Source organism: Staurois parvus, unplaced genomic scaffold (assembly GCF_062004578.1).
Source record: "Staurois parvus isolate SC_StPar_1 unplaced genomic scaffold, SC_StPar_1.0 ptg000397l, whole genome shotgun sequence".
NCBI classification, from domain to species: domain Eukaryota; kingdom Metazoa; phylum Chordata; class Amphibia; order Anura; family Ranidae; genus Staurois; species Staurois parvus.
In genome coordinates, this window is record NW_028318193.1 from 5501389 (window position 1) to 5514582 (window position 13194).

At 39.8% G+C, this 13194-nt stretch overlaps 1 protein-coding gene across 1 annotated transcript in view; it reads right to left on the bottom strand.

Moving 5' to 3' along the window:
• Positions 1-3971: 3971 nt before the first annotated feature.
• KIAA0408 (KIAA0408 ortholog) overlaps positions 3972-13194 on the bottom strand; it is a 71335-nt gene continuing 62112 nt past the window's right edge. Inside the window, exon 7 of the mRNA XM_089686461.1 lies at positions 3972-10300. Within this exon, the coding sequence (XP_089542587.1) occupies positions 10166-10300 (135 nt within the window). The 3' untranslated portion in view covers positions 3972-10165. The remainder of the gene's footprint in view (positions 10301-13194) is intronic.

Sequence of the window (13194 nt, forward strand, 5' to 3'; positions counted from 1 at the left end):
TTAGCAGTTTATATCTACTAAAATAATTTCATTTCCATGTGCTGTGTACTGTGGGAGACCAGATGTAGTGAGTGCAGGGTTCTGGATTTAGTAACACTTTTAAGTATTCAGAACCTTTACTTTGTTGAAGTACCTTTGGCAGCAATTACAGCCTTGAGTCATTTTGGGTATGACGCAACAAGCTTTGCACACCTGTGTTGGGGGATTTTTTGCCATTCAACTGTTTGGTTTTACCACCCCTCAATCACAATATACGAAGCCCTAAAGTGAATCCCAGTGAAAGAGATAACACCAACATGTCAGAAAAAAATCAAAAACAGAATCACTGATCTTGAAAATGTATCACCCCCCCCCCTCTAAAAATGACTTGTAAACTCAATGAAGTGTTGCTAATCACCTTATCAATGGCACACAAGGCCATTTGAATTTCAAATGTGATCAGCTGTGGTCATTTTGATTAGTTCAGCATGAAAAGAGCTCTCCTGGAGCATTTCAGTCCTTGGTAGTGCAACTGAAGCAAACAATCAACTATGGGTGGCAAGGCACTGTCAAAAGATCTCCGGGATAAAGTTGTGAACAGGCACCAGCTCATTAGTACCCCTGTTCAGCAGATCACAAGCTCATTGGTACCCTTGTTCAGTAAATCCCCAGCTTATTAGTACCCTAGTTAAGGAGATCCCAGCTTTGCTGATCCTCCGCTCTGTAGTAACCCAAAGCTCTGTTGATTTCTCGCTCAGTTGTACCCACCAGCTCTGGTGATTCCCCACTCAGTAGTAACTCCCAGCTCTGATGATTCCCCACTCAGTTGTAACCCTCAGCTATGCTGATCCACTGGTCACGCTGGGCACCATGTGTGATATTGCTAGTTTCTCCTGCTCTGGTGTGACATCTCTGCTGATCCTCTACTGCTCAGTCCTTTCTCTCTGGTCCCAGCTCACCTTCTGCTATAGCATTCCCATGTTGCACACCTCATGTGTAATCTGCTAGTTGCTCATCTCTAGTCTAGAGCCCTCCTACCTTCTTGCTGCTCCACGCTGCACACCAGATGTGGCATCTGCACCAGACACTTCCAGAATATATATACAGTGGGGATCGAAAGTTTGGGCACGGCAGCTAAAAATTTGTATTAATGTGCATAAAGAAGCCAAGGAAAGATGGAAAAATCTCCAAAAGGCATCAAATTACAGATTAGACATTCTTATAATATGTCAACAAAAGTTAGATTTTATTTCCATCATTTACACTTTCAAAATAACAGAAAACCAAAAAATGGCGTCTGCAAAAGTTTGGGCACCCTGCAGAGTTAATATCTTGTACTGCCCCCTTTGGCAAGTATCACAGCTTGTAAACGCTTTTTGTAGCCAGCCAAGAGTCTTTCAATTCTTGTTTGAGGTATCTTTGCCCATTCTTCCTTACAAAAGTCTTCCAGTTCTTTGAGATTTCTGGGCTGTCTGTCATGCACTGCTCTTTTAAGGTCTATCCATAGATTTTCAATTATGTTGAGGTCAGAAGATTGTGAAGGCCATGGCAAAACCTTCAGTTTACGCCTCTTGATGTAATCCCCCGTGGATTTCGAGGTGTGTTTAGGATCATTATCCATTTGTAGAAGCCATCCTCTCTTTAACTTCAGCTTTTTCACAGATGGCATCAAGTTGCCATCCAAAATTTGCTGAAATTTTATTGAATCCATTTTTCCTTCTACTCGTGAGGTGTTCCCTGTGCCACTGGCTGCAAAACAACCCCAAAGCATGATTGATCCAACCCCATGCTTAACAGTTGGACAGAGGTTCTTTTCATCAAATTCTGTGCCCCTTCTTCTCCAAACGTACCTTTGCTTATTCCCGCCAAAAAGTTCAATTTTAACCTCATCGGTCCACAGAACTTGTTTCCAAAATGCATCAGGCTTGTCTATATGTTCATTTGCAAAGTTCAAACGATGATTTTTGTGGTGAGGACATAGAAGAGGTTTTCTTCTGATGACTCTTCCATGAAGACCATATTTGTACAAGTATCTCTTTATAGTGGAATAGTGTACCACAACTCCAGTGTCTGCCAGATCTTTCTGGAGGGATTGTGCAGTCAAACGTGGGTTTTGAATTGGTTTTCTCACAATTCTGCGAGCTGTTCTGTCTGATATTTTTCTTGGTCTTCCAGATCTTGCTTTAACTTCCACTGTTCCTGATGACTGCCATTTCTTAATTACATTCCGAACAGAGGATATTGACATCTGAAAACGCTTTGAGATCTTCTTATAGCCTTCTCCAGCTTTGTGAGCGTCAACTATTTTCAGTTTCAGTTTTCTAGACAACTGCTTAGAAGAACCCATGGTGCTGATTGTTGGGGCAAGGTCAGATGAGTCTGGGCATTTAAAACCTTTGAGATTGACATCACCTGGTCTTCCCAGACGATGATTGAGAACAATTCATGACACTGGCAGGTCTCAGCTTTGCAAAGGGGGCAGTGCATGCTATAAATTCTGCAGGGTGCCCAAACTTTTGCAGACGCCATTTTTTTGTTTTCTGTTATTTTGAAAGTGTAAATGATGGAAATAAAATCTAACTTTTGTTGACATATTATAAGAATGTCTAATCTGTAATTTGATGCCTTTTGGAGATTTTTCCATCTTTCCTTGGCTTCTTTATGCACATTAATACAAATGTTTGGCTGGGGTGCCCAAACTTTCGATCCCCACTGTACATAACGTGGATGTGACTGCTGGTGACGTCTTTTCGGTTCACTTGTTGGTTTCCCAGTGCATCCTGGGATAGCTCATACCTGAATACCTTCAAAACAAAGCGTACAAACTCTGAATAAAAGCTGAAAAGCTGCAGGTGCTGTTAGCAAGCTTTGGCGTAAACTTTCATGGAGGCTTTGGAGAAGCTTTGAAGCAAGAAAGTGACACGGGGTATACTTTTTTAAGCAAAGCAAACACAATGTGTGAACAGGACTGTAAGCTTACCATTTTATTTAGTGACAGGGGCTTTGACTGGCATTCGGAGTGTGTTCAAAGCCACAGTTTGAAGCAAGTGTAAATGAGCCCTTAGCTTTAGCAGCTTCAGCACTGTTTGAGTATTTATGAGTGTGTGTATGAGACATAAATATATACTTGCCCAGTGTAAGCAATGTAAAAGGTCAAAGAGAGCATCAAATAAAAAAAAATCTTTTGAGTACAAAGTTCTTACTGTTCAACTGGTTACAAGTAGACCAAAAGCTGTCTTTTGCCTTGCTTGTTGTAACCAGTTGAACAATAAAAACTCCTAAGACATTTTCCATTTGGTGCTTTCTTTCACCTGTTACACTCAGATTTCTCCATCTGGGTGAATGTCTTCTCCTGGGGGGATCCCTGTCTTTGTGTCTAAAGTGTCCTTTTATTATGCAGCTGGAAATGACCACTGCTCAGTTCTCTGGCATTCTTAGAGGATCAGTTCTCCTCTGAATGCCTGTTCATGAAGTGGTGTAGATTGCTTCTCCTAATGAGAAGAGAAGCGATCTACAAACACTTTGAACGCTAGAAAACGGCTGCTGTTACTGTAATCTCGCGAGATTACAGTAGGAGATCAGTCAAACACAGTTAACTAAGCAGCAGTAAATTACCGCTGCTTTGTTTGCGGTTCCTCCGATTCTCCAGCTCTGGGCTGGAGAATCTGGAGGGAGAACACAGATCACCATTGAAGGGCTGACATCACTCCTTCATACACTGGCCGTCTGTGTGCTGAGATGATCAGTGGAGAACATGTTCTCCGCTGATCATCTGTTTCGTAAACCACTGATCGGAGATCAGCAACGATCTTCAGGATCGCCGCTGATCTCAGTTTCATAAAAGGACACCTAAATGGACTCAAGTAAAGACTTTGCCCACAGTTTGATAACCTGCCAAAATCCATGTCCAGCACCCCTTTAACAATATCTCGTGTCAGCAATATCACAGGGCAGCATATTTCAAAAACAGAAAATGAACACTCTCAACTGTCTGCAGACATTAATCATTTTATTGTTTCAGAGAACACTTTATTCATACAGCCATATAAAACTCAATGCAGATCACAGAGAATTAAAGGCACCAAAGCTTGTTGGTTTTCAAATCTGACAACCCCTATTTTACATAAAATTAATAAATATATTAAATGGATAATGCAGTGTAGTTAAAACATCAAATACTCACTCTGGACCAGAATGTTAAAAATAATATGCCAAGCAGCCTTAATAGCATTCAGACAACCTTCAGTGATGTGAAAATCTCTGAAAATGTAAGGAATTTCCCTTGTGCATAAGAGCTGTATAGATCCTGCATACTAGGAGAAGAGATGTTAGGAAAATCACTGGCCTGTGGATTTATTCGGGCTGGAGTAAACTAGAGAGCATCAATAAGTAACTCCTACACAGTGCAGAGCATCACTTTTTCTTACACATAGAAATTATGGAGCAAAAATGGCTTCTTCTTCCTAAATAGAAAACAAGCCATGATCTTTATATAAAAGAGATTCATCCGCACATATAAATTGCCACTCAAGTCTGTGTGCACCTCTACTTATAAAGCTGTGCATGCAGTGTCAACACGATGTTGTGACCACGCATTTAAATGCTACAGGGGACCCAAATGACTGCTTGTGGATTTTGTCAAAAACTCATTTTCAACTGATACTGACCCCATTATAGTGATAATGTAGTTATGATTTAAAGGCTAACTCATTAAATGCTATTTTCAGCATAACCCCAGAGCAATTTCAGAATAATTATAACTCTTTGTGTTGAAAACATTATTGTTTGTGGTACCCTATGCCGCTGTTAGGCACGTGTATAAATATTTGAATTTTAGCTCCTTCATGTAGCCACCCCTCCTCGGTACATTTTAGCTGTCAGTATCTGAACATGGTCAATTCTAATCCTGCAAGAGCAAATTGGATCATGCTTTGCTGTGATTTTTTTGCCTTCCTCTGGATCAACTGTGGGTGTAGGATTACAACCTTTTTATTTAATGGTTAAACTGGATGGACTTTTGTCTTTTTTCAGCCAGACTAACTATGTAACTATGAGAGGCTGTCAATCAGCATTATGGAGGAATGAACGCAGACCTATATGGCCTTATTCAATAATACCAGGCAAACCCAAGTGATCATATACAAAGCACAGTAAGCCCTAGCAACCAACCAGATATAATTTTACTACAGCCATATCAGTGAAAGTTGAATTTACATAGACTGCTATGGGTTACCACACCTAAAGGATTATTAGGCCTAAAACAAAAAATGTAATATATTGCAGTCCTTAGGTGGGGTGTCCGCATTAGTTTTCTTGCTTCAGGTTAGTATACTATACAGGTTATGATAAAAAGGAACTAAAGAAATCAAAAAGTCTTCAATCTAATCTGTGATTAGCAAAGTAAAGCATAAGGTATTCACATGTCTCATTCCATCACATATCCCAAAAGTACGAGGATTATTCCTCACTTCAGGACAGTGAACATGCAATAGTTGCTTTACACCCCACTGGGCAGATGCAATCCAAACCTGCGTGTGTATAGTCCAAAGCCCTACACCATAGAAGAACACATGCAGTGTTTGCAGTTTAGAATACATTGCTCTATACTTTTGAGCTATATTTGCACTATACTCCAGATGTTTGGGGTGTAAAGCAACCATTTGCATGGTTCAGCCCATTGTCCTGAAATTAGGCTTTTGGGATATGCAATGTAATAAGACATGAATACCTTCCATTTTAGGAAGGCTTTTTTTCAGGTTTATTTATTTATTTCAGGTCCTTATATAGCATCATCAATTTATGCAGCACTGTACATATATATTGTACATTTACATCAGTCCCTAACCCTCAAGGGGCATACAATCTAAGGTCCCTAACTCACATTCATACATACACATACTAGGGCTAATTTAGACAGGAGCCAATTAACCTACCAACATGTCTTTGGAGCGTGGGAGGAAACTGGAGGAAACCCACACGGGCACAGGGATAACATGCAAACTCCAGGCAGGTGGTGCCATGGCTGGGATTCGAACCAACGATCCTACTAATTCCAGGCGGAACTGCTAACCATTTAGCCACTGTGCTGCCCAAGAGCCTTTTCAGCAAGGTTCTGTTTCTGTTGATCTTACCAGAGATGCAGTGTCACTTCCCATAAGACTGACAGAAAACCAGAAAGCACAAGGATATTTTTCTTCTATAAACTACTAATCCCATCAATCCTTAGGGAATGGAGAAAAGGGCAGACATGTTTAAAGTCCAGCCCGGGTAGCAACCATGGCTTCCTCAACAGATTCAGTGGGGAAGCGTGTACAGCAACACAAATACAGGACGTCTGTTATCTGCAGGATTACCATTATAAACTAAAGAAAAAAGCCTAGAAAAAAAGAAAAGAAAACTAATGTAGGCACACCACCAAAGGACTGGGAAGCTAAAATGTTTGCTTTTGGATTTACAAACCTTTAATTAAAGAGCTATTTGCCATATTGAACAAGTCTTGTAGGCTGTATGTTTATAAGGTAGGTGGTTTGAATAAAAGCTACTTTTTCCATACAAAGAAAGTAGAAAATATTGTTGGGTTGGGTTGCATTTAGTTAATTAAACAGCTTCTCATTCTTAAGCAATATCTTTTTTTTTTTTAATGTAATTTGACCCGAGTTTTTTGTAATAATGCAACTTATTTTTTTCATTACACTTCCTGACTAAAACAACAATGGTTAATTGGCCATAGGAAAGATATTTCATCAACAAGATGGTAATTTACTCACAGCAGGATTATAATTTATTACATCTAACTGGAGATGGTGAAAACATATTTGTAGGTGCAGAGTGTAAGATTGCTGGCTCCACAGTTGCCATATATCTTGTAGCTACTGATGCAATATTTGTGTACACAAGCCGATGCCAAAATCCAGGCTAAATTTATAAGTGTACTGTAGTTCTAAAATATCAGTCAACAAAGTTTACCCATTGACTAAAAGCGACTAAGAGCATGCTAACAGTGTACTGATGGTAATAACATAAGTGCTAGTCCTTGCTCCCATCAACAATTTACAAACACTCCAAAGTAAAACGTAACATCAAACATCCTGTATTCATGACTTTTTCAATTTCACAGGCAAAATGGATCCACGCAACAGAACTAGGACTACTGTGACACTACAATTTGGCAAGTAACACTGAATGGTCCTATGCAATGAGAATAATACATTTTTTTTGGAATGGCTCTACACATAAAAAGCCATATTATAAAATAAGCTATTTAGCAAAATCATGTGTTCTGGCAGACCACAGTAAAATGAAATGTGTGTTTGTTTACCAGATTGCTATACTTCAGTTACTAGATAAGATCCACCAGCCTACCAAAAAAAAAAAAAGCTTCTGTTAACTGTCTCACAGGATCATTGAAATAAAAGCAGAAGAGATTCTTACAGCTTTAGAAACTTGGTTAATTCAACAATGGAATTAAATAAATTTCCATAAAAATAACAAAAGACAGCAGAGTATATATTAACTGAGAAACATGCCTTTGAACTGGGGCTACCATTTATACTGATGAAATCTTTCTTCAGATGTACACAAAAAATAGCATAATTGCTGGCTAATAGAAAAAGTTGCAAGTATAGTTGATATATTGTTTTTTTTTTTAATTTTACAAATAAAGAAAGCTAAGATTAAATAAGAAGTGTATGTTCTGTGGTTTATATGTTAACATTGCTCCTGCAATGTCTGAACTCAGTACGTGGCATCATCCAAGACATGCAAGATGATTAAGTGACATGCATATGACATTTACAACTGTTCAAATGTTGAAAATATTTAAACAAAATGGAACTGTACAAATATCTACTTAGTTTTACCCAAAAAGGACCAATGATACAAAATGAAAAAAAACTATGCAATACTAAAAGTACAGAAATATAGTTCTGCTAGTCATAAAACACTGAAGACTTGAGAGTGGTGATGCTAGAAAACTTTGTTAATATAGCTACCCTTGAGCACAAGTGTTAAAGGAACATGGTAGTTTGCAAAAAGTTTTATTTAAACACGCTTACCCTCATTATTTATTTATAAGTAATTATATTTTTAGCTACTATTCAAAAGGTATGCATGGGAAGATCATGCCTTTAGATTAAGACCCTGGTCACGTTGTAGTAACTGGTGCAATGACGTAACATAACATGATGGTGTGATACGGTGTAATTTATTGTGAATGACACCACAAAAAACGTGCATTGCCATATGGTGCACTGCAGAAAATGCCCTTTCTGCCTCATTTGAAAAGGCTGTCTTAATGCAAAGCACAGGACATAACATGTGTTAATGCGCACACACTAACTCAGCATCACAGTATAAACCCAGAATAACTGCGAGATACAGGTATCAGTACAATTATCCTTTAAAGGGAAACTATAGTTTTTTTCTTTTTTTTTTTTATAAAAAGAGAGTATGTTTGTGAATGTAGTCAGCATAATTTATATAATTTCATCAATAAGAGGTAAAGTTTTAAAAACCTTCCATATGTGTAAAGTTTGTAAATGTATACACATAAGGAAGGCTATAGTGTATGCGTTATGTGTAAAGTTTGTAGATACATATAAACATGGGGGAAGCCATTTTGCTGTTTACATATTGAATATCGGTTTCATGGTATGTAGTGTTGTACAATAACTGCACTGTTCCCCTCTTTGAATGCAAGTTTAAGGTTCCAGTATGGCCTAACTGAAAACTGTAACATTTATTTTCATTTACATCAGCATATTTTTCAAGAAGGGTTGCAGATTACATTCACTGAGTTATAGAAGACCAAAGACAACGTCACTTTGCCCATTTGTGTCTTCTACTAGCCCACAACCTCAGCAAGCTCTATTCATCATGCTCCCTCGCAAACCTCCCACCTCTGAAGCCCACCCTGGGTGAATTCTGGTGTTAGAGATTACCCAAGTCAATGATGTCACTTTGCCCAGTTGTGTCTTCTACTAGCCCACAACCTCAGCAAGCTTTACTCATCACTCTATGCTCCCTCGCAAACGTCCCACCTCAGAAGCCCGCCCTGGGTGAATTCTGGTGTTAGAGGTTATCCAAATCAATGATGTCATTTTGCCCATTTGTGTTTTCTACTAGCCCACAACCTCAGCAAGCTATACTCATCACTCTATGCTCCCTTGCAAACTTCCCACCTCAGATGCCCACCCTGGGTAAATTCTGGTGTTAGAGGTTACCCGAGTCAATGATGTCATTCTCCCCCTCCCCAGTGTTTGGACCAGGGGATCGACCACTTTGGCTGGACTACTGACACATGGAGAGCTCACATTCTTCCCCAAACCTGTAGCCTCTCTCTGTTATAGCAATGGAGCAAGGGCTCCAACAGAGAACAGAAGAAGGAGCATGGAGTCAACCTTGCTGAGGTGGCTATGAGGAACGATCGTGCAAATTGAGCTTCTGGTAAATGATGCAAGAAATTACTAAATTATTCTACTTTCTTAATATACTGTATATTACATTTTCCCCTTTAAATTATGTTTTTCTCACTGAGGATTTTTACATCAGTTTTCAGCTTAGATGCATAATTCAGGAGCCAGTCAACTCTAGAAGCATGGAAACAGATGCTTCCATTTACTACAGAGAAGGCCTCAAAATGTTCTAGAGAGAAGACCTCAAAACGTTGAGTGTCTAGTATTCAGATTGATCATCTGGCTCTTGAGGTTTGTGTAGTCCTGAACTATGCAACAAACTGTGTGTAAAAATGAATAACTTGAAGTTATAGAAATTATATATCATTGTTCTGATTTCTCTTAACGGATGAAAGCAGAATTCTGACTTGAAGGTAAGGGTTACTGTACATCAGTGCTCTCCAGCATTAGCTTTTTGCGTAACTGTTCCTTTAACAAATGTGCAGGAAGCAAAGTTTGTATGCAATACAATATATTTTAAGAGCTTCTTTGATGAAAATCTGCATTTTCTGGAACATTAGCTGCCTTTACTTGTCCCCACAACAGTCCATTTCACACAAAGTGCCATTTAGTGATGATTCTTTTATAGGTCAGTTGCCTTCTTCACTCGCTTTTATCTCCTAGCTTTCCTTTAGCACTTTTAAGAGTCAGCTGTAAAAATTGGAAGTCTCTACATAATTCAGAACCAGATTCATGGCTTTTCATCCAGGTTTGAAATCCCTCTGCTTCAGAGGTCAGTGCGTTGCTCTCCTCACAGCAGGAAGTATGGTCGGCGATCTTGCTGCAGCCCATCTTGAAGGTGGGCGCTGATTTGCAGGCCGTGCAGGGCGAGAAAACCCTTTTCCATCTGATGATTTTGTTAGTGGTATCTGAGTAGGAACAACAGAGCACAGGACAAAATGAAGTCAATTGAGAATAATCAACACATACTTCACCAATTGTCTCAATAACACTTAGGCACTCAAGTAGAGGTACTCCTAATGGTGTTCAAATGCAATGCTAAACCCCATGCATCCTTCCTCAGATCAGAAAATCTTCAAGCAACTGCAAAAACACACACAGGAGGGCACAAACGCCTAGTGCAGTGGTCTCCAAACTGTGGCCCTGGGGCCGGATGTGGCATTTTGCTTGCCTTTATTCGGCCCTTGAGGCATTATTCCTGCCATTGACACCAATAATAGGGCACTAGTCCTTCCACTGACACCAATAATGAGGAAGAGTTCCTTCCACTGACAACAAAAATGGGGCACTATTCTCCCACTGACACCGACTATTTCTCCCCCTAATACCAAAGATCACACATTGCTTACTCCCATTGGGCACAGTCCGGCTCCCCTATAGTCCTAAGGACAGTAAACTGGCCCTTTCTACCTTTTCATTACCACTATACAGCTTTATTTAATACTAAAAGACAATTGGGTACTCACAAACATAAGTATCAACAGGCAAATCACATAGAAACTCCAGCCATAGGCAGTGTCACATAGCCATGTAGTTCACGGTTGGAAGGCTGACGCATTTCAGGGGGACATGTTCCCTTCCTCAGAGCTAACCTGTTGATACTTATGTTTGTGAATAAGTAATTGTCTTTTAGTATAAAATAAAGCTGTATGGTGGTAATGCACTAGGCCTCTGTGCCTTCCTGTGTGTGTCTTTGCAGTTGCTTGAAGATTTTGAAGCCATACCTGCACAATATCATTTTATACAGAGTAAAACCAAATGATTACAATAATGCTTGGCTTTGCCAAACAAAAAGCAGACTGTTTCTCTTTTGTTTTGTCAAAATATATGCTGCTCCCAACCCTAGACTCGCTCACCTCCTCCGCTCAAGGGTGCTTACACCAAACCAGAGCTTGTTCTGGCCCCAAAAGGAAAGTCCAATAACGGAAAGAAATATGACTACACTCCATGGTATTGAGTGTGAGCAAAAATTCATTGTTCAGAACTAATGCAACACAAAGCCCTGCCAGGGACCTCCTCTGCTAACAAGTTTCACTCAAATATGGACCCAATCATAAAAACACGTCAGAAGAGGAGGTTCCTGTGAGGTGTCAATGATAGTGAGCTCTTGTAGATCACCAACTTAGGGGTCCCCAGGGTGTGGAGTCTAAACCCCATCCCCCTGAAGGTGGAGATGGACTTGCAGCAAGCTGGAAGCAGGTCGTGGTCCCCAGGTACATCCAGCTGAGGATATGGAGATGATGCGTGCGTGCAGAGTACTAATGGGAGAAGACAAAAGGACATTCAGGAGATATGCCAAGGTCAGAGCAGGCAGCAGGCAAGTAGGATGGTAAATGAAGCCGGGGTCGGTACATGGGAAGTCAGACACAGAATACACATACTAGTAGGCCAACAGGAGCTCAGAGAACTGGGAAATTGCTCAGGCAAGATGGGCTCAGTGCGAGCATTTCTTATATGGGGAAGCAAACTGGGAGGCGGGCCAGGAAGTGATGGAAGGGAAACCCACAGAATAGCAGGAAATGCCCATAAGTGAGCACAGAAGCCAAACAACACATGTGAAGGAATCAGAGAACTAGGAGAAGCTTTGCAGCAAGAAGGAAAGAATTACACAGGCAGGAAAACTGCAGGCTGAATTATGACAGCCTTGTGTTTCATTGGTCCAAACAAATAAAATTTTACATGTGCTGGAGTGCAGCCAGCTTTCTTTTAGCCTATCTCTTCATTTCTCATGCTCATCAATGTATGATAGTAATGTGCATTGTTCATGACTTTTAATAGGCTACCTTGTGCTTTTGATAAATTACCTTTACTAAACATAAAGCATGGCTTGGTCGTTTGTTTAGAACCATCTTTGTCGTAAACAAGCGGTTTTGGAGACAGTTAATCTGCTGTTTTTCATAGTAAAGCGGGATGTCTCAGTGTCAGGAGGCTGTATTATTAGTTGGTATTATTTAAGAAAATACAGAGATGATCAAAAACATTAGAAATATAATACATTAATTAACGAATGTACAGTATGGTTGTTCAAGCCTTTTTCTCTCTGGTATTTAGTCCTACTTATATTTTGGAACCGAGATAATGTTTAAGCTTCCTGTCTTATCGCTTACCATTAAATATCAGTTGCTTTCAATCTCATGCAAACTATACACAAGATTTTCTTTATCTTTTCCCCCATGTTAAGTTTATATGGCTCCTGGAATTTGCCTGATAGTAATATTATGACTATGCATTGCTGTATTGACTAACAGAGTGAAAGGAGAAGGTGCGCCCTTTACATTGTCAACCACAGTCTAAAGGTGATTGCTCATTCACTTCGCAAAGATGCTAACCAATTCTTCACCAACAGCAATATTTAATACAATAAAACAAAAAAGCTAATACTGAACAGTTCTGCAAATGATCACAGAACAAAATGTACTCAGAAGCTCAAACCCTTAAAGCCCAGACAGTTTTATGGGGTTTGTTATTAGTTTGTTTGTTTTAGGCTCCATTCAGACTTGTGCGATGTGATGTGATTTTCATTACCACTTTGCAGTGTGACTTTGATGCAACTTTGGATCAGTGCGGCTTTGGTTTTGACCAAGGATGATTGTTTGCCCTGTACAAAGTTGCACACAAGTGGCATATAGAACATTCAGGTGCGACTTTCATGCGACTTTGGAGGGTTTACATTGAAGTTTATGGCCCTCAAGTCGTATGAAAGTCAGACCAAAATAGTGCAGGAACTACTTTCAAGTTGCTGCGACTTGAAGTCCCACATATATGAGTGGTACTCATTGGGAAACATGGGGTGTGACCTGTC